The sequence below is a fragment of the Pristiophorus japonicus genome, chromosome 19 (assembly GCF_044704955.1).
Source record: "Pristiophorus japonicus isolate sPriJap1 chromosome 19, sPriJap1.hap1, whole genome shotgun sequence".
NCBI lineage: Eukaryota > Metazoa > Chordata > Chondrichthyes > Pristiophoridae > Pristiophorus > Pristiophorus japonicus.
In genome coordinates, this window is record NC_091995.1 from 96,598,531 (window position 1) to 96,618,853 (window position 20,323).

General features: G+C 47.3%; 2 protein-coding genes across 9 annotated transcripts in view; one reads left to right on the forward strand and one right to left on the reverse strand.

Moving 5' to 3' along the window:
• Window positions 1–20,323, forward strand: part of LOC139230080 (cytidine deaminase-like) — a 148,368-nt gene that overhangs the window by 29,262 nt on the left and 98,783 nt on the right. The gene's annotated exons all lie outside the window — the stretch shown is intronic.
• LOC139230079 (uncharacterized) overlaps window positions 1–20,323 on the reverse strand; it is a 143,340-nt gene that overhangs the window by 21,189 nt on the left and 101,828 nt on the right. For 5 of the 7 annotated variants that reach the window (XM_070861877.1, XM_070861876.1, XM_070861875.1 and 2 more), the window contains exons 6-9: window positions 14,921–15,094; window positions 13,577–13,718; window positions 12,160–12,255; window positions 8,133–8,502 (exon numbers count right to left, since the gene is read on the reverse strand). In XM_070861877.1, coding sequence (XP_070717978.1) covers window positions 8,419–8,502; window positions 12,160–12,255; window positions 13,577–13,718; window positions 14,921–15,094 — 496 coding nt within the window. In that variant the 3' untranslated portion in view covers window positions 8,133–8,418. Of the gene's footprint in view, window positions 1–8,132; window positions 8,503–12,159; window positions 12,256–13,576; window positions 13,719–14,920; window positions 15,095–20,323 lie in introns of those variants that run through there. The other 2 variants (XR_011587891.1, XM_070861881.1) reach the window with 2 other exon arrangements.

Here is a 20,323-nt window from a genome sequence, read left to right on the forward strand (position 1 = left end):
AGCTGATTCAATGGAGGACCCGATATTCCAGTCCTGAACTCCAGGGGTGGAAGATGCCTGTGCGTGAATTTTTTTAATATGTAGTGACCGTTGCACATCAGCCACCACACGGGTTTGACAGAGCTAGGCCTTTATCCAGTGGCAAGAGTTAACCAGGACAACTGGAGACCTGCTTGGACCTACTGCGCACACATATCGCAGTGTGGGCTGGCCCGAGCTGCCCCATTGCCCTTGGCTCTTCTGGGCCCTGCACCCAAATTTGCCGCACCTCCGCCACAAAACATTAGCTGCACTTCCACCACAATCTCTCACCGCTCCTCCGCCTCAATTATTCGCCGCACCTCCGCCTCAATCTCTTGCCGCTCATCCGCCCTGACCTTCCCACTCCTCCGCTGTGCCTGGGCCCCGCCGACCTCCTGACTCATCGGTGAGTTGGGAGTTCGGCGAGTGAGTCGGCAGCTCAGTCCCGGGGAGTGCACGTCCTGCGGTATGTGGGAAGTCCTGGACGCTTCGTGCAGCTGAGACAACCCTGTGTGCAGGAGGTGTCTCCAGCTTCAACTATTCGAGCTCCACGTTTTGGAGCTGGAGCAGCGGGTGGAGTCACTGCAGGGCATCCGCGATGCTAAGAGCCACATGGCTAGCACGTTCCAGGAGGTGGTCACCCTGCAGCTTAAAGGCGTGCAGGTAGAGGGGAAGTGGGTGACCACCAGACGCAGTAAGAATGTTAGGCAGGCAGTGCAGGAGTCCCCCCCATGAGTCCATCTCATTTTCACCGATATTCACTTCTGAGTATCGGTAAGGATGATGGTGCCTCTGGGGAGTGCAGCCAGAGCCAATTCCAAGGCACCACGGGTGGCTCAGCTGCACAGGGTGAGGGCCGAAGGATAAAAGAGCCCTAGTGATAGGGGATTCTATAGTTCGGGGAACAGACAGGCCTTTCTGCGGCCGTAGACGTGACTCCTGGATGGTATGGTGCCTCCCTGGTGGCAGGGTCACGGATGTCACAGAGCGGACACAGAGCATCCTGGGGGGTGGGGGGGGGGGGGGGAGGGTAAACAGCTAGAGGTCGTGGTCCATATCGGGACCAACCACATAGGTAGAAAGAGGGACGAGGTCCTACAGGCAGAATTTAGGGAGCTAGGAGAAGAATTAAAGGGTAGGACCGCAAAGGTAGTAATCTCGAGGTGGCAGCCGGTGCCACGTGCGAATGAGTATAAGAATAGAAGGATAGAGAGAATGAACACGTGGCTGGAGAGTTGGTGCAGGAGGGAGGGATTTAAATTCCTGAGGCATTGGGGGAGATGGGACCTGTACAAACCGGACGGGTTGCACCTCAACAGCACCGGGACCAATATCCTCACGGGGAGTTTTGCTCGTGCTGTTGGGTAAAGTTTCAACTAGCTTGTCAGGAGGATGGGAATCTGAGAACAAATTCAAAAGGAAAGGAAGTAAAGCAGAAATTGGATAGCAAGAATCTAGAAAGCGAATCTGTAAGACAGGGCTTAGTAAGTAGTAAGCAAGGAGGTCTTCCTGTGCTGAATGGTATATACTTTAATGCAAGGAGTATAGTGAATAAGGCGGATGAACTAAGAGCACAGGTAGACACTTGGGAATATGACAATATAGCCATTACAGAAACATGGCTGAAAGAGGGGCAGGTTTGGCAGATCAATATTCCTGGCTACAGGATCTTTGGACAAGATAGAGAGGGGGTAAAAAGGAGGGAGGATCGTGGTACTGATTAAAGAAACTATTACAGCGGTGAGGAAGGATGATATATTAGAGGGATCATCAAATGAGGCCATATGGGTCGAATTGAAAAATAAAAAGGGGGCGATCACACTGCTGGGCGTGTATTATAGACCCCCGAACAGTGGGAGGGAGATAGAGGAGTAAATATGTCGGCAAATTGTCTAAAAACCATAGGGTAGTAATAGTAGGGGATTTTAACTATTCAAATATTGATTGATTTAGTGTGAGGGTGCGGAATTCTTGAAATGCATTTTTAGTCAGTATGTAGCAAGCCCAACACGGGAGGGGGCAGTCTGGGATTTAGTTTTGGGGAATGAAGCTGGGCAGGTTGAAGAGGTATTAGTGGGGGAACACTTGGGTGCCAGTGATCATAATTCAGTCAGATTCAAGTTGGTTATGGATAAGGACAAGGATAGGCCTGGAGTAAAAGTTCCGAATTGGGGAAAAGCTAATTTTGCTAAGTTAAGGAGTGATTTGGCCACAGTGGACTGGAAACAGCTACTTGTGGGTAAATCAGTGTCGGAACAGTGGGAGGCATTCAAGGAGGAGATCCGGAAGGCTCAGGCCAAACATGTGACCTTAAAGAAAAAGGCTGCGAAAAATAATTCTAGAGCCCCCTGGATGTCTAGGGACTTACAGGGGAGGATTAAGAAAAAAAGGGACACTTATGTCATATACCAACGCCTAAATACTATAGAATCTTTAGAGGAATATAGAAAGTTAAGAGGCAAAATTAAAAAGGATATTAGGAATGCTAAGAGAGAGCACGAGAAATTCTTGACTAGTAAAATTAAGGAAAACCCTTAGATGTTCCATAAATATATTAAGAGTAAAAGGGTAACTAAAGAAAGGGTAGGGCCTATTAGAGACCATGAGGGTAATCTTTGTGTGGAGGCGGAAGATGTTGGTAAGGTTCTTAACGAATACTTTGCATCTGTTTTCACAAAGGAAAGGGGCAATGCAGATACTGCTATCGAGGAGTAGTGAAATTCTGGATGAAATAAATATAATGAGAGGAAGTATTCAGGGGTTTAGCAGCTTTGAAAGTAGCTAAGTCCCTGGCCCGGATGAAATGCATCCCAGGCTGTGAACGAAGTAAAAGAGGAAATAGCAGAGGCCTTGACCATCATTTTCCAGTCCTCTTTGGATCTGGGCATGGTGCCGGAGGATTGGAGGAATGCTAATATAGTACCCTTGTTTAAGAAGGGTGAAAGGGATAGACCGAGTAATTACAGGCTTGTCAGCCTAACCTCAGTGGTGGGAAAATTATTGGGAAAAATCCTGAAAGACATGATAAATCTACATTTAGAAAGGCAAGGATTAATTAGGGACAGTCAGCACGGAGTTGTTAAGGGAAAATCGTGTTTGACTAACCTGATTGAATTTTTTGAGGAGGTAACCAAGAGGGTCGATGAGGGTAGTGCGTACGATGTAGTATATATGGACTTTAGCAAAGCTTTTGGTAAGGTCCCACATGGTAGACAGGTCATGAAGGCTAAAGCCCATGGGATCCAGGGCAAAGTGGCAAGTTGGATCCAAAATTGGCTTGGAGGTAGGAAGCAAAGGGTAATGGTTGATGGATGTTTTTGTGACTGGAAGGACGTTTCCAGTGGGGTTCCGCAGGGCTCAGTACTGGATCCCTTGCTTTTTGTGGTATACATCAACGATTTAGATTTGAATATAGAGTATGATTCAGAAGTTTGCAGTCGACTCTAAAATTGGCTGTGTGGTTGATAATGAAGAGGAAAGTCATGGGCTGCAGGAGGATATCAATCTACTGGTCAGGTGGGCAGAGCAGTGGCAAATGGAATTTAATTCAGAGAAGTGTGAGGTGATGCACTTTGGGAGGGCTAATAAGGAAAGGGTATACACATTAAGCGGTCGGCCACTTAATAGTGTAGATGAACAAAGGGACCTTGGAGTGATTGTCCACAGATCCCTGAAAGTAGCAGGCCAGGTGGATAAGGTGGTTAAGAAGGCATAAGAAATGTTTGCCTTTATTGGCCAAGGCATAGAATACATGAGCAGGGAGATTATGATCAAATTGTACAATACTCTGGTTAGGCCACAGCTGGAGTACTGCGTGCAGTTCTGCTCGCCGTATTATAGGAAGGACGTGATTGCACTAGAGAGGGCGCAGAGGAGATTTACTAGGATGTTGCCTGGAATGGAGAATTTTAGTTATGAGGACAGATTGGATAGGCTGGGTTTGTTCTCATTGGAACAGGAGGTTGAGAGAAGACCTCATTGAGGTGTACAAAATATTGAGGGGCCTGGACATAGTGGATAGTAAGGGTCTATTTCCATTGGTGGAGGGGGCTATTACTAGGGAGCATAGTTTTAAGATGGTTGGTGGAAGGGTTAGAGGGGATTCGAGGGGGGCTTCTTTACGCAGAGGGTTGTGGGGATCTGGAACTCGTTGCCTGGAAGAGTGGTGGATGCAGAAACCCTCTTTTAAGAGATGGTTGGATGGGCACTTAAAGTGCAGTATCCTGCAGGGCTGGTAATTGGGATTCGACTGGATGACCTTTTGTTGGATGGTGCAGATATAATGGTAAGCGAATAGGGCCAGGGTGATCTCTTGGGCTAGATTCAATCACCTGAATGGGTTGGAGAGAAATTTTCCTGGATTTTTTCTCCCTAAATTGGCCTCAGTTTTTATCTGGTTTTTGCCTCTCCCAGGAGATCACATGACTCCAGTTGGGGTGGAGTGTAGAATGGCTCAGTATAAGGGGTGTCACAGGTGTGTGAGGCAGACTGGTTGGGCTGGGTGCTCTTTGCCTTTCCATCATTGTTCATAGGTTTATATGTTACCTTCAGGGCTGCTGACCGAGGGCCGTGCGGCTCTTTGTCGGCCGGCGCGGACACGATGGGCCGAAATGGCCTCCTTCTGCGCTGTAAATTTCTATGTTCCTGCCCACGCTCTAACCGCCGACCTGGGCCTTCCGCAGGTCGGGAGTATAAAGAGCTGGAGCGCGGGCCCCTGCAATATCATGGGCCACCCCGACCTGCTAGAGGACACTGCTGCAGGTTGGGAGTATAAAGCGCAAGCTACTACAACTTCCAGGGTGAGTCGTCCTAAGTGTGCGACGAGTTCGAGGTGGGCGACGTCTGGGAATAGAGCATGAAGGAAGACAGCACGGAGCAGGACAAGCTACCAGCAGAGGAAGAGGCCACTCAGCAAGGTCCACATCCAGAGAGAATCTTCGGGGAGCCCTTCTCCTACCTCACCTTCAATAAGAAGCAATGTATGAGCTGTCATTTCAGCTCACAACTGATTTCCAATGGTTATTGCAGCCACAATAAAACCTCCCCTTTAAGAGGTGCAGGCTACCTTTAAGTAGGCGATATCGGGACCCCATCTCATGCCTGCAGCCAATGAACAGCATGGGCAACGCTGGCAGCATGGAGCAATCCTTGTAGGTAGCAGGTATATTTCTAACAACAGGTGACGTGATGCCCATTCTACCAATTTCACCCAGTGACTTTTTAGGTTCCCTTGTACCGCTGGTATTTTGTCCTTTTTCCCCACTGTGAAAATGGTTACATTCCTGGGTGTGTACCCCACCCATTCAGAATAAAAACATTTATGTAGAAACAGTATGATAACGAGAGGGCGCAGAGTTGAGCTGATTGGCAAAAGGGCCAGAGGCGACACGAGGAAAAGATTTTTTATGCAACGTGTGGTTAGGATCTGGAACGCGCTGCCTGAAAGGCTGATGGATACAGATTCAATCGCAGCCTTCAAAAGGGAATTGGATAAATACTTGAGGGAGAACAAATTGCCGGGTTATGGGGAAAGAGCGGGGGGAGTAGAACTGAGTGGGTGCAGACTTGATGGGCCGAATGACGTCCTGTGCTGTATGATTCTATTATAATAATAAGAGAAGGAAACACACTCAATATTTGCTGAAGACTTACCGGGAAACCTCATCCTGTTCATTACATCCCATTGCATCATCAGACTCCGTTATCAACTGGCAACACAAACATGACTAATTCTGTGGTAAAATTTGAAAATCGTCATTATTTATTTGGATACAAAGATTATAGAAATAGTTGGCTAGGCAGCTTCCTCCTTAATCCCCACCCAAGACACTTTTCACACAGTGTCCATGTGCCGGTGAGGTGTGACAGTCCAGGCTGCTAAAGTCTCCCACTATAGTCCTGTGTTGGCACTCAGATATGCAGGAAGTATATAGGCAGGCCACATCTACCAGTCCAGTGGTCACCTCCACGAATTCAACCCTTCGCAGATCTGCAGCGGCACGGTTATTTACAAACCCTCCGTTCCCACTGTCCAACATCTGTGTAGAAAAAGTGCTGCCACAAGATTTAGGCAGGCGAGGTGTTCTCAATAAAGCATCCAGTATTTCTCATCCATATTGCATCAAAGGCCTGTTTTACCCCTAGTAGTTTCTAGTAGGATATCTAGGGGTATCTATGAGGGATATCTAGGGGTATCTATGAGGGATATCTAGGGGTATCTATGAGGGATATCCAGGGGTACCATGAGGGATATCCAGGGGTATCTATGAGGGATATCTAGGGGTATCTATGAGGGATATCCAGGGGTACCATGAGGGATATCCAGGGGTATCTATGAGGGATATCGAGGGGTATCTATGAGGGATATCTAGGGGTATCTATGAGGGATATCGAGGGGTATCTATGAGGGATATCCAGGGGTATCTATGAGGGATATCGAGGGGTATCTATGAGGGATATCTAGGGGTATCTATGAGGGATATCGAGGGGTATCTATGAGGGATATCCAGGGGTATCTATGAGGGATATCTAGGGGTATCTATGAGGGATATCTAGGGGTATCTATGAGGGATATCGAGGGGTATCTATGAGGGATATCCAGGGGTTTCTATGAGGGATATCTAGGGGTATCTATGAGGACATACATACTCTACTAAATAATTTTGACAGTTGACTTTGACATCTACATTTTCACTTTCAAAAGATAAATGAAAATTCTTCATTCTTTCGGAATCATTCACAATGATCATCGAATGCAGTTATCCTGTGAACAGTGCACATAACGCTCCGGGTGAATTTTTGGGGGATATTTATACATGTTTCAAGATTGTCACAGAATTTTAAACACACTTTGAGCCATAAGGATGCAATATTTTGTACCTCTGAAGATATAATTATGCAGTTATATAAAATATTGCGTAACCAACCTTGTGACAAAGATTTAGGGTTAATGATATAAAAATGAGGGCCTAAGGCTATGGGTTAATCTGGCCCTGCCCACATTCTACAACATTCAGCAAAATCTTATCACTGGCACATATTGCATGGGTACGGTAGCGTAGTGATCACATTACTGGACTAGTAATCCAGACTAGACAACATGAGTTCAGAATCCCTCAACTTATCTGGCTATATGTGACTCCAGTCCCACGCCAACGTAGTTGATTTAACTGCAATCTGAAATCGCCCAGCAAGCCACTCAGTTATATCAGAACAAGGCAACTAAGGATGGCCAATAAGAAAGAAAAGAAAAATAAAGAAAGACTTGCATTTTTACAGCATCTGTCACAATCACCGTACAGCCCGAATCGCTTCACAGCCAATGAAGTACTTTTTGAAGGGTAGTCACTGTTGTAATGTACGAAACAAGGCAGCCAATCTACGCACAGCAAGCTCCCGCAATTACATACCTGCCATGCCAGCAGTGCCCATGTCCCAAGAATACATAAATTAAAAACTCGCTGCTTTTGGAGCTGGGTTTCCAGGAATTTCTAAAACATTCACCAGACTTCTAAATTCTCTTTTTTTTAAAACTAAAACCAAATTTCCCATCTAATTCCTGAGTTCCAGGATGTGGATGTTTGTAACTCAGTTTACAATCAATTTTCATCAGTGGCTTAACAAGCTTCGGAACTCAAGCTGCTATCCTCCTTCACCCTCAGCAATTCTACTCTCCTCCCCCCCTCTATCCCTCCCCCCCTCGATACCTCCTCCCCAATATACCTCCCCCCCAATATACCTCCCTCCAATACTCCTCCCCCCCTCTATAACCTCCCCCCCTCTATAACCTCCTCCCCCCTCTATCCCTCCCCCCCTCGATACCTCCTCTTCCCCTCGATACCTCCTCTCCTCCCCCCCTCTATACCTCCCTCCTCCCCCCCTCTATACCTCCCTCCTCCCCCCCTCGATACCTCCTCTCCTCCCCCCCTTTATCCCTCCTCCTTCCCTCTATACCTCCCTCCTCCATACCTCCTCTCCCCCCCCCTCTATACCTCCTCCCCCCCCTCTATACCTCCTCCCCCCCCTCTATACCTCCTCCCCCCCCTCTATACCTCCTCCCCCCCACCTCTCTCGCACCCCACTGTGCTCCCTCTCCCGCCCCACCCTCTCCCTCTCCAACTCCACCTCTATTGGTTTTTTGGTGCCCTTCCTAGGTTCTGGCTGCTGTGACTGGGAAGATCAAGACTGTTCATCGCCTTTTCCAGAATATTCTGACCATAAGGTGTGTGACAGGATTGTTCCTTGACGCATTTCTGGGAGTAGGACGCCCATTGGTCGATTGAAGAATCCAGGACACCTGATGTTTTGCTTAAAAGTAGTTTCTGAAGTTCAGGTGTGTTGCTTAAGGGCATTGGTCATTAGTAGCCCTGCTACATTCATGTGCCCTGCTTATTTATTTCAATTTAATGTCTTCAGTAGCATCACGAGTCCCACTAGCAGACCACTCGCTAGGAGAACTCCGAGAGCACTCAGTACTGCTCCCTGTAAACAGAACAATACAGACTGAATTATTCACAGGGCTTTCCATTTCAGGAATCAAGTATCAGCACCAAACACTCCCAGGGCAGGTACAGCACGGGGTTAAATATAGAGTAAAGCTCCCTTTACAGTGTCCCATCAAACACTCCCAGGGCAGGTACAGCACGGGGTTAGATACAGAGTAAAGCTCCCTCTACACTGTCCCATCAAACACTCCCAGAGCAGGTACAGCATGGGTTAGATACAGAGTAAAGCTCCCTCTACACTGTCCCATCAAACACTCCCAGGGCAGGTACAGGGGGTTAGATACAGAGTAAAGCTCCCTCTACACTGCCCCATCAAACACTCCCAGGGCAGGTACAGAGGGTGAGAGACAGAGTAAAGCTCCCTCTACACTGTCCCATCAAACACTCCCAGGGCAGGTACAGCACGAGGTTAGATACAGAGTAAAGCTCCCTCTACACTGTCCCATCAAACACTCCCAGGGCAGGTACAGGGGGTGAGAGACAGAGTAAAGCTCCCTCTACACTGTCCCATCAAACACTCCCAGGGCAGGTACAGCACGGGGTTAAATATAGAGTAAAGCTCCCTTTACAGTGTCCCATCAAACACTCCCAGGGCAGGTACAGCACGGGGTTAGATACAGAGTAAAGCTCCCTCCACACTGTCCCATCAAACACTCCCAGAGCAGGTACAGCATGGGTTAGATACAGAGTAAAGCTCCCTCTACACTGTCCCATCAAACACTCCCAGGGCAGGTACAGGGGGTTAGATACAGAGTAAAGCTCCCTCTACACTGCCCCATCAAACACTCCCAGGGCAGGTACAGAGGGTGAGAGACAGAGTAAAGCTCCCTCTACACTGTCCCATCAAACACTCCCAGGGCAGGTACAGCACGAGGTTAGATACAGAGTAAAGCTCCCTCTACACTGTCCCATCAAACACTCCCAGGGCAGGTACAGGGGTTAGATACAGAGTAAAGCTCCCTCTACACTGTCCCATCAAACACTCCCAGGGCAGGTACAGGGGGTGAGAGACAGAGTAAAGCTCCCTCTACATTGTCCCATCAAACACTCCCAGGGCAGGTACAGGGGGTTAGATACAGAGTAAAGCTCCCTCTACACTGTCCCATCAAACACTCCCAGGGCAGGTACAGGGGGTTAGATACAGAGTAAAGCTCCCTCTACAAGCCCAACAAGGGAGGGGGCGATTCTGGACTTGGTTTTGGGGAATGAATTCTTTGCTGTCATTTAAAATTTTCCCAATCTACTAGTTTCCCACTAACCTTGGCCACCTTTTATGCATTGGTTTTTAATTTGATACTCTCCTTAATTTCCCTGGTTATCCACGGCTGGTTATCCCTTCTCTTACTGCCCTTCTTTTTCATTGGAATATATTTTTGTTGAGCACTATGAAAGAGCTCCTTAAAAGTCCTCCACTGTTCCTCAATTGTGCCACCGTTTAGTCTGTGTTTCCAGTCTACTTTAGCCAACTCTGCCCTCATCCCACTGTAGTCCCCTTTGTTTAAGCATAGTACGCTCGTTTGAGACAGTAATTCCTCACCCTCAATTTGTATTACAAATTCAACCATACTGTGATCACTCATTCCGAGAGGATCTTTTACTAGGAGATCGTTTATTATTAAAACAGAAGTCCTGCTACACTGTACAGGGTATTGGTTAGGCCACACCTGGAGTACTGCATACAGTTTTGGTCTTCGTATTTACGGAAGGGTATACTTGCATTGGAGGCTGTTCAGAGAAGGTTCACTCGGTTGATCCCGGAGATGAGGGAGTTGACTTATGAAGGTAGGTTGGGCCTATACATATTGGAGTTCAGAAGAATGAGAGGTGATCTTATCGAAACATATAAGATAATGAGGGGGCTCGACAAGGTGGATGCAGAGAGGATATTTCCACTCATAGGGGAAACTAAAACTAAGGGACATAGTCTCAGAATAAGGGGCCGCCCATTTAAAACTGAGATGAGGAGGAATTTCTTCGCTGAGAGTTGTAAATCTGTGGAATTTTCTTTCCCAGCGGCTGGTCATTTTTAAGGCAGAGATCGACAGATTTTTTGAGCGATAAGGGAATAAAGGGTTATGGGGAGCGGGCGGGGAAGTGGAGCTGAGTCCATGATCAGATCAGCCATGATCTTATTAAATGGCGGAGCAGGCTCGAGAGGCCGTATGGCCTACTCCTGCTCCTATTTCTTATGTTCTTATAAGGTGGTTAAGAAGGCATATGGAATACTTGCCTTTATTAGCCGAGGCATAGAATACAAGAGCAGGGAGGTTATGCTTGAACTGTATAAAACACTAGTTAGGCCACAGCTGGAGTACTGCATGCAGTTCTGGTCAGCACATTACAGGAAAGATGTGATTGCACCAGAAAGGGTGCAGAGGTGATTTACAAAAAATGTTGCCTGGACTAGAGATTTTTGGATATGAGGAAAGATTGGAGATGCTGGGTCTGTTTTCTTTGGAACAGAGGAGGCTGAGGGGAGACCTGATTGAGGTGTATAAAATTATGAGGGGCCTGGATAGAGTGGATAGGAAGGACCTGTTTCCCTTGGCAGAGGGGTCAACAACAAGGGACGTAGATTTAAAGTAATTAGGGGGAAGTTTAGAGGAGATATGAGGGAAAATGTCTTCACCCAGAGGATAGAGAGTCTGGAACTCACTGCTTGAAAGGGTGATAGAGGCAGAAACCCTCATCACATTTAAAAATACTTGGATGTGCACTTAAAGTGCCATAACCTATAGGGCTACAGACCAAGAGCTGGTAAGTGGGATTAGGCTGGATAGCTCTTGGTCAGTCTGCGCGGACACGATGGGCTGAAATGGCCTCCTTCCATGCAGTAAATTTCTATGATTCTACAGTGTCCCATCAAACAGGGCAAGTACAGCACGGGGTTAGATACAGAGTAAAGCTCCCTCTACACTGTCCCATCAAACATTCCCAGGGCAGGTACAGGGGGTTAGATACAGAGTAAAGCTCCCTCTACACTGTCACATCAAACACTCCCAGGGCAGGTACAGCACGGGGTTAGATACAGAGTAAAGCTCCCTCTACACTGTCCCATCAAACACTCCCAGGGCGGGTACAGCACGGGGTTAGATACAGAGTAAAGCTCCCTCTACACTGTCCCATCAAACACTCCCAGGGCGGGTACAGCACGGGGTTAGATACAGAGTAAAGCTCCCTCTACACTGTCCCATCAAACATTCCCAGGGCAGGTACAGGGGGTTAGATACAGAGTAAAGCTCCCTCTACACTGTCCCATCAAACACTCCCAGGGCAGGTACATCAATGTTCCTCAGCCTAATCTGTCTCCTCCCGTTCCAGTGTGATTTTTACAAATCCCAAGCTGTCCCATGTTGTCTGTGTTGTTCAGATTTACTCCACATCTCCAAGATGAGATTATGAATTTATATGGAAAATTGGAAGAGTGATCTTGCATTTTGCTCCTCACTGGCACAGTCCATTACTCTGGCCACTTGCAGATGTGGAAACCCCTTTAGTGAATGGTAGATCAGATGGCGTAGTGTGTAAATACAGCACCGAACAGCAAAGCCCCAAGTTTGAGCCCCAGTCTATGCTGAATTCAAGGTGTTCAATGTAAGTCAATGTTTGAGCACCAGATGGCACAGTTACTCACCCAGCCACCCATCCGGGAGATCCAAGGAACCACCATTTCCAGAATAAATACTTCCACCCATTTCTTAAAAGCAGCAAAGGCTTCCGATTGCAAGATCTTAAAAACAGAAGTAGAGCAATTAGTCACTGCTGTGTGCTACTGCTCCTTGTTTAAATCTCAAACCAGGTTCCATCCTGTCACAGCCTTAATCAAAGTTACAAATGACATCCCCCAAGACTTGAGCATTATCCCTCCTCTTCTTCCTCGACCTCTCTGCAGCCTTTGATGCCGTCAAAGACACCATCTTTCTCCAATGCTTCACCTCCTGCTCAATAGGACTGATTTGACGTATAACTACGCGATCATAACCGGAGCATCTCCAGTAAGGATTCTCTTCCGACCCCGCAGCATTACCTCTGCAGTTGTCCAAGGATCTATCCTTCGCTGCCTCCTCTTCCTCATATACATGCTGTCCTTTTGTGACATCATCCGCAGGCACGGGATCAGCTTCCACATGTACACGGACGACACACAGCTCGATCTCGACGCTGTTCTACATTGTCACACTGCTTGTCCACGTCCAAACTTGGATGAGCCACAGTTTTCTCCAGGTAAACATTAGGAAGACCAAAGCCATTTTCTTCGGTCCCCACCACAAACTCCATATCCTTGCCAACGATTACATGCCCTTTACCCGGGCACTGTCTCGGGCTGAATCAGACACTTTGTTGCACGGTATTCTATTTGATCCCGAGCTCAGCTTTCAACCCCAAAACCTCTCTAGCACAAAGACTTCCAACTCCATCTCCGTATTATTATCTCGGTAACATCGGCACACACCCTCCACCCTCCATAAATTTCAGATCATCAAAAACTCTGCTGTCCGGGTCCTATCCTGCATCCTACTACCCATCACACATGTCCTTGTTGACTTATATTGGCTCCCGGTCCCATCAAACACTCCCAGGGCAGGTACAGGGGGTTAGATACAGAGTAAAGCTCCCTCTACACTGTCCCATCAAACACTCCCAGGGCAGGTACAGGGGGTTAGATACAGAGTAAAGCTCCCTCTACACTGTCCCCATCAAACACTCCCAGGACAGGTACAGCACGGGTTAGATACAGAGTAAAGCTCCCTCTACACTGTCCCCATCAAACACTCCCAGGACAGGTACAGCACAGGGTTAGATACAGAGTAAAGCTCCCTCTACACTGTCCCATCAAACACTCCCAGGGCAGGTACAGCACGGGGTTAGATACAGAGTAAAGCTCCCTCTACACTGACTCAACAAATATTCCCAAGGCACTACCCTGGTACAGTGCCCATCCATTACTCGTGTACATTATTCTCCCATTACCCTGGTGTACTGTGCCCACCCATTACCCAGAGTATTGTTTGATTTATGCATTATTGATTGAATGATATTATGGTACTTACTGTTGGCAGAAATAGTTTTGCCAGCTGGAAGAAAAGGAAGACAGGGGCAGCACCCTTGGTCCCACTTCTGCTGAATATGGTGTTTGACAACGACTGCAGAATGGGAAGGGGGTTGGGGTTTTTCAGGAGAGTCCTAAACACCCTGCAACACGAAGAGAGTAACATTGAAACCTGTGGCTTCTGCCTGACACACCACAAACATCCATACTACTGAATCTTCTGGTCTGCAACAACCACAGATTTAATGAGAAGGATTTGGTATTCTGGAGCACAGTCGGCGCACTCTTGCCGAGTTAGAAACTCCATCCGGGACTAGAAAATGTCGAGGTTGAATTTCTGTGGGGGTTCTCCTCATTGTTCACTCTAACCTCAGCAGAAGATTCATGGACCACACTCACCGACTGTGCGCACATTCCTTGGGAGGGATGTGTCCAGACCACCTGAACTTTCTGTGTGTGTTTCTGCAGCACATGTCCTCCCGATGTCCTGGTCAGACTTGATGCGGTGAATAATATTCAGGACAGAGAGTGGCCTGTGTCATAACCCACATATATTTGTCTAATTTTGATTTGGTCTCTATTCTGTGAAGTCCAGTCACATTATACAAGCAATTTATAAAATCAACTGCAACATAACATTTACCAAGCTTAATGTTTCACCCTTTAAACAATTCAAACTCGAACAGTGCTGAGTGATTGTTTCAGTTGGTAAATGGGTGAAAGATCTTTGTATAAATCTGAGTGCTGAGATAAGCAAAATCCGGTGTCCGATAACTCTCCCAAAATGTAATAAAGAGCTGTCCCTGTCACAGAGAGACTACTTGAGGGGTCAGTTTGAAAACAGCTGAAGTTTGAAGCTCAAGAAAAAAAAAATCTGTTTGAACTTTCAAGAAACAATACTAAGATTTACTGTTAGTATTATTTAAAAGTTCTATATTAAGAGATAACTTTGTTTTTAAGAGTTGTGATCTCAAGGAGTTGGCGCAAGAGAGTTTAAAGTAAATATTTAAATGTAAATGTATTATATCATTGTTACTTATTTGTTTGTTCATTCTTTGCAAGTTAAATTCGGTTGGTATTTTAAACGTAAAACAAAGTCCGAGGTGATGCCCTGTCGCTCTTATCAACCAGAGAGAGAGTAACGGAATCAGACCAAAGCTGAAAGTGATTAATGGACAGGGTTTATTGTTCATTTCCCTTGCTCACCTACCTAGAACCCAAAGACAGGCAATGTGAAGGTTTGGGAGTGATTGAAGCCAAAATAATCTCAGGTAAGGAGGTTTGAAAAGAATCAGAAACATAACAAAGTGTCAATCCTAAAGCCACTGGCATTCTGTAAACTTACTGCTTGAATTCCGGATCCTGTGCAAGATGGTGCTCCAGCTTTATCAAATATTGGACTGCTTTCTCTATGTCGGACATATTGTCTGCCTCTGCACCTCTGTTGCTCAGAACCCCGCTGTGCCCCTCACCCTCAGCTACTGCTCCTGGAACCACAGGCTTGTTGCTATTGATGAAGCTGAAAAGGAGAAAGTAACAGGATTTACAAAGATGTGAGGTGGAAGGGCCCTATATCAGCTTTACGTGATGTACAGTCCACAGGCTGAAACAGAGCCATCCTATGGATTCAAGCACCAAACTCCTGCTTTGTGAATTGGCTGGTGCAGTGGGTCAGATGCCAGCCTTTCACCTCTGAGTGCTCACCGCTGCCTGGAGTTCCCTGGATTCTGGGGAGGTCCCAGCAGGTTGAAAACCGCAAATGTAATGCCCCTATTTAAAAAAGGAGGCAGACAAAAAGCAGGAAACTACAGACCAGTTAGCCTAACATCTGTGGTTGGGAAAATGTTGGAGTCCATTATTAAAGAAGCAGTAGCAGGACATTTGGAAAAGCAAAATTCGGTCAGGCAGAGTCAGCATGGATTTATGAAGGGGAAGTCATGTTTGACAAATTTGTTGGAATTCTTTGAGGATGTAACGAACAGGGAGCACAGGTATTTAAGGAGACTTCACAGGTTGGAGAGGCACTCTGGAGACCTGCAATAAAAGACTAAGGTCACACTTTACTTTGAGCTCAGTGTCCAGTCTGACTCTTTCTCCATACACAACAACTGGCGATGACATACAGATAGCGAACCCAAAGATACAGAGAACAGTGGGCATCCTGGAAAAATTCTCGGAGGGAGATGATTGGGAAACTTTTGTGGGGCGACTCGACCAATACTTCGTGGCCAATGAGCTAGATGGGGAAGAGAGCGCTGCCAAACGAAGGGCGATCCTCCTCACTGTCTGTGTGGGCACCAACGTATGGCCTCATGAAGAATCTGCTCACTCCAGTGAAACCCACGGAGAAATCGAACAACGATTTGTGCACACTGGTCCGAGAGCATTTGAACCCGAAGGAAAGCGTCCTGATGGCGAGGTACCGGTTCTACATCTACAAAAGGTCTGAAGGCCAGGAAGTGGTGAGTTATGTCGCTGAGCTAAGGCACCTTGCAGGACATTGCGAATTTGAAGGACATTTGGAGCACATGCTCAGAAACTTTTTCGTACTTGGCATTGGCCATGAAACCATACTTCGCAAATTTTGACTATAGAGACCCCAACCTTGAGTATGGCCATAGCAATAGCCCAGACATTCATTGCCACCAGTGACAATACGAAGCAAATCTCTCAGCACACAAGTGCTGCTACAAGTACTGTGAACAAAGTGATGTTGTTTTCAAATCGTACAGGGCAGGTCATTAACACCTTGTTGGTGCTGCGGGGCAGATCATCGTTTCCATTCATGTTGATACAAAGAGTACGTTTGCAAGGGCTGTGGAACAATGGGACACCTCCAACGAGTGTGCAGGTGAGCTGCAAAGCCTGTTAAACCTGTAAACCACCATGTTGCAGAGGAGGACAGATCCATGGAGGATCACGAAGAACCAGAGCCTCAGACCGAGGAGGCAGAGGTACATGGGGAGCACACATTCATCACGAATGTGCCCCGATAATGCTAAATGTTGAACTAAATGGAGTCCCGGTGTCAATGGAGCTGGACACGGGCGCGAGCCAGTCCATCATGGGCAAAAAGACTTTCGAATGGTTGTTGTGCAACAAGGCCTCAAGGCCAGTCTTAACTCCCATTCGCACGAAATTAAGAACTTACTCGAAAGAACTGATCCCTGTTATCGGCAGTGCTACTGTAAAGGTCTCCTACGATGGAGCGGTGCACAAGCTACCACTCTGGGTGGTACCGGGCGATGGTCCCACGCTGCTCGGCTGGAGTTGGCTGGGAAAGATACGCTGGAACTGGGACGACGTCCGAGCGCTATTGCCCGCTGACGACACTTCGTGTGCCCAGGTTTTAAACAAATTTCCTTCGCTGTTCGAACCAGGCATCGGGAAATTCCAAGGAGCAAAAGTGCCGATCCACCTAATTACGGGGGCGTGACCCATCCATCACAAGGCAAGAGCAGTACCGTACATGATGAGAGAAAGGATAGAGATCGAGCTAGACCGGCTGCAAAGAGAGGGCATCATTTCCCCAATCGAGTTCAGCGAGTGGGCCAGTCCTATCATTCCAGTCCTCAAGGGAGACAGCACCGTCAGAATCTGTGGAGATTACAAAGTAACTATCAATTATTTCTCCCTGTAGGACTAATACCCACTACCAAAGGCCGACGACCTCTTTGCAATGCTGGCGGGAGGAAAGACATTCACGAAGCTGGATTTGACCTCAGCCTACATGACGCAGGAACTGGAGGAATCATCGAAGACCCTCACCTGCATCAACACGCACAAAGGTCTTTTTTTTTATAACAGATGGCCGTTTGGAATCCAATCAGCGGCGGCGATATTTCAGAGAAACATGGAAAGCTTACTGAAGTTGGTCCTGCACATCTTGGTCTTCCAGGACGACATCTTGGCCACAGGTCGGAACACAGTCGAGCATCTGCAGAACCTGGAGGAGGTTCTTAGTCGACTCAACCACGTGGGGCTCAGGTTAAAATGCTCGAAGTGCGTTTTCCTGGTGCCTGAAGTGGAGTTCCCGGGTAGGAGGATTGCGGCAGACGGCATCAGACCCACCAACGCGAAGACGGAGGCAATCGAGAACGCACCGAGGCCACAGAACGTGACGGAGCTGCGGTCATTTCTGGGACTCCTGAACTACTTTTGTAACTTCTTACCGGGTCTCGGCACACTGTTAGAACCACGACATGTCTTACTATGAGAAGGGGCCAAGAAAATGCCTTTGTAAAAGCGAGAAAATTGTTATGCCCAAACAAATTGCTTGTGTTGTATGATCTATATAAGCGTTTGGTTCTAGCATGTGATGCGTCGTCATATGGCGTCGGGTGTGTATTGCAACAAGCCAATGATTTCGGGAAACTGCAACTGGTTGCTTATGCATCCAGGAGTCTGTCTAAGGCCAAGAGAGCCTACAGCATGATTGAAAAAGAAGCATTAGCATGTATACGAGAATAAAGGGATAAATACCAATGCATCGGTCCGCATCCAGAGATGGGCGCTCACGTTGTCCGCATAAAACTACGCCATCCGCCACATGCCAGGCACAGAAAACTGCGCCGATGCTCTCAGTAGGCTGCCATTGCTCACCACGGGGGTGGAAATATCGCAGCCCGCAGATCTAGCCATGGTTATGAGCAATCACCCGTCACTGCCTGGCAGATCAAAACCTGGACAAGCCAGGACCCCTTATTGAGAAAGAAGCGTTAGCGTGTGTCTATGGGGTAAAGAAAATGCATCAATACCTGTTTGGGCTAAAATTCGAATTGGAAACTGACCATAAGCCAGTGGATGAAGCAGAATCCATCATCTACAGCAGCTCTGTAGGGCCGAACATACCAGGCAGCCCAGCAAGGCCAGCTGCACAGCAGCCCAGCGAGGGCCCAACAAATGATTCAACAACACCAGCTTTCACACCGAGATGATCAACCAGGGCAAGAAGGGCCCCAGATCGACTCACGTTGTAAATAGTTACAATATTGACTTTGGTGGGGCGGGGGCGGGGGGAGTGTTGTTATATATGTGGACTTGTATTTACTCTGTACAGCCACCAGAGGGCTCATCCCCTGACATCCCAAGGGATCCCGTAATCCCTTGGGAGCACAGGTATTTAAGGAGGCTTCACAGGTTGGAGAGGCACTCTGGAGACCTGCAATAAAAGAATAAGGTCACACTTTACTTTGAGCTCACAGTGTTCAGTCTGACTCTTTCTCCATACACAACAGTTAGTATGCAGGTACAGCAAGTGATCAGGAAGGCCAATGGAATCTTGGCCTTTATTGCAAGGGGGATGGAGTATAAAAACAGGCAAGTCTTGCTACAGTTATACAGGGTATTGGTGAGGCCTGTCACTTTCCATATTTACGAAAGCACGTACTTTGCTTTGGAGGCAGTTCAGAGAAGGTTCACTCGGTTGATTCCGGAGATGAGGAGGTTGACTTATGAGGAAAGGTTGGGTCTCTGCTCATTGCAATTCAGAAGAATGAGAGGTGATCTTATCAAAACGTATAAGATTATGAGGGGGCTTGACAAGGTGGATGCAGAGAGGATGTTTCCACTGATGGGAGAGACTAGAACTAGAGGGCATGATCTTAGAATGAGGGGCCACCCATTTAAAACTGAGTAAGAATGGCAGTTTAGTGGTGAATTAAGGGTAGTTTCATGCTGTGGTCCCAAGCCCAGTGAAAAATGGACTGAAACAACATCATAACATAAGAAATAGGAGCAGGAATAGGCCATACGGCCCCTTGAGCCTGCTCCGCCATTTAATAACATCAGTCATTGAAGGTTGGCATGCAGGTACAGCAGGCGGTTAAGAAAGCAAATGGCATGTTGGCCTTCATAGCGAGGGGATTTGAGTACAGGGGCAGGGAGGTGTTGCTACAGTTGTACAGGGCCTTGGTGAGGCCACACCTGGAGTATTGTGTACAGTTTTGGTCTCCTAACTTGAGGAAGGACATTCTTGCTATTGAGGGAGTGCAGCGAAGATTCACCAGACTGATTCCCGGGATGGTGGGACTGACCTATCAAGAAAGACTGGATCAACTGGGCTTGTATTCACTGGAGTTCAGAAAAGTGAGAGGGGACCTCATAGAAACGTTTAAAATTCTGACGGGTTTGGACAGGTTGGATGCAGGAAGAATGTTCCCAATGTTGGGGAAGTCCAGAACCAGGGGTCACAGTCTAAGGATAAGGGGTAAGCCATTTAGGACCGAGATAAGGAGAAACTTCTTCACCCAGAGAGTGGTGAACCTGTGGAATTCTCTACCACAGGAAGTAGTTGAGGCCAATTCACTAAATATATTCAAAAGGGAGTTAGATGAAGTCCTTACTACTCGGGGGATCAAGGGGTATGGCGTGAAAGCAGGAAGTGGGTACTGAAGTTTCATGTTCAGCCATGAACTCATTGAATGGCGGTGCAGGCTAGAAGGGCTGAATGGCCTGCTCCTGCACCTATTTTCTATGTTTCTATGTTTCTATGTAGAACATGGCCGGTCTAGGAAACGTAAATATATAACCGTGCTGTTACATAGTGGGAAACCACCTGTAAGTTATTCACGTTTCTACCACATCCATCCCAAAAATACGGACACACTTTCGGGGACCCCCTGTAAATACTCACACACTCCCTGGGGACCCCTTATAAATACTGACACACTCCCGGGAACCTCCTGTAAATACGGATACACTCCCGGGGATCCCCTGTAAAGACTGACACACTCCTGAGGATCCCCTG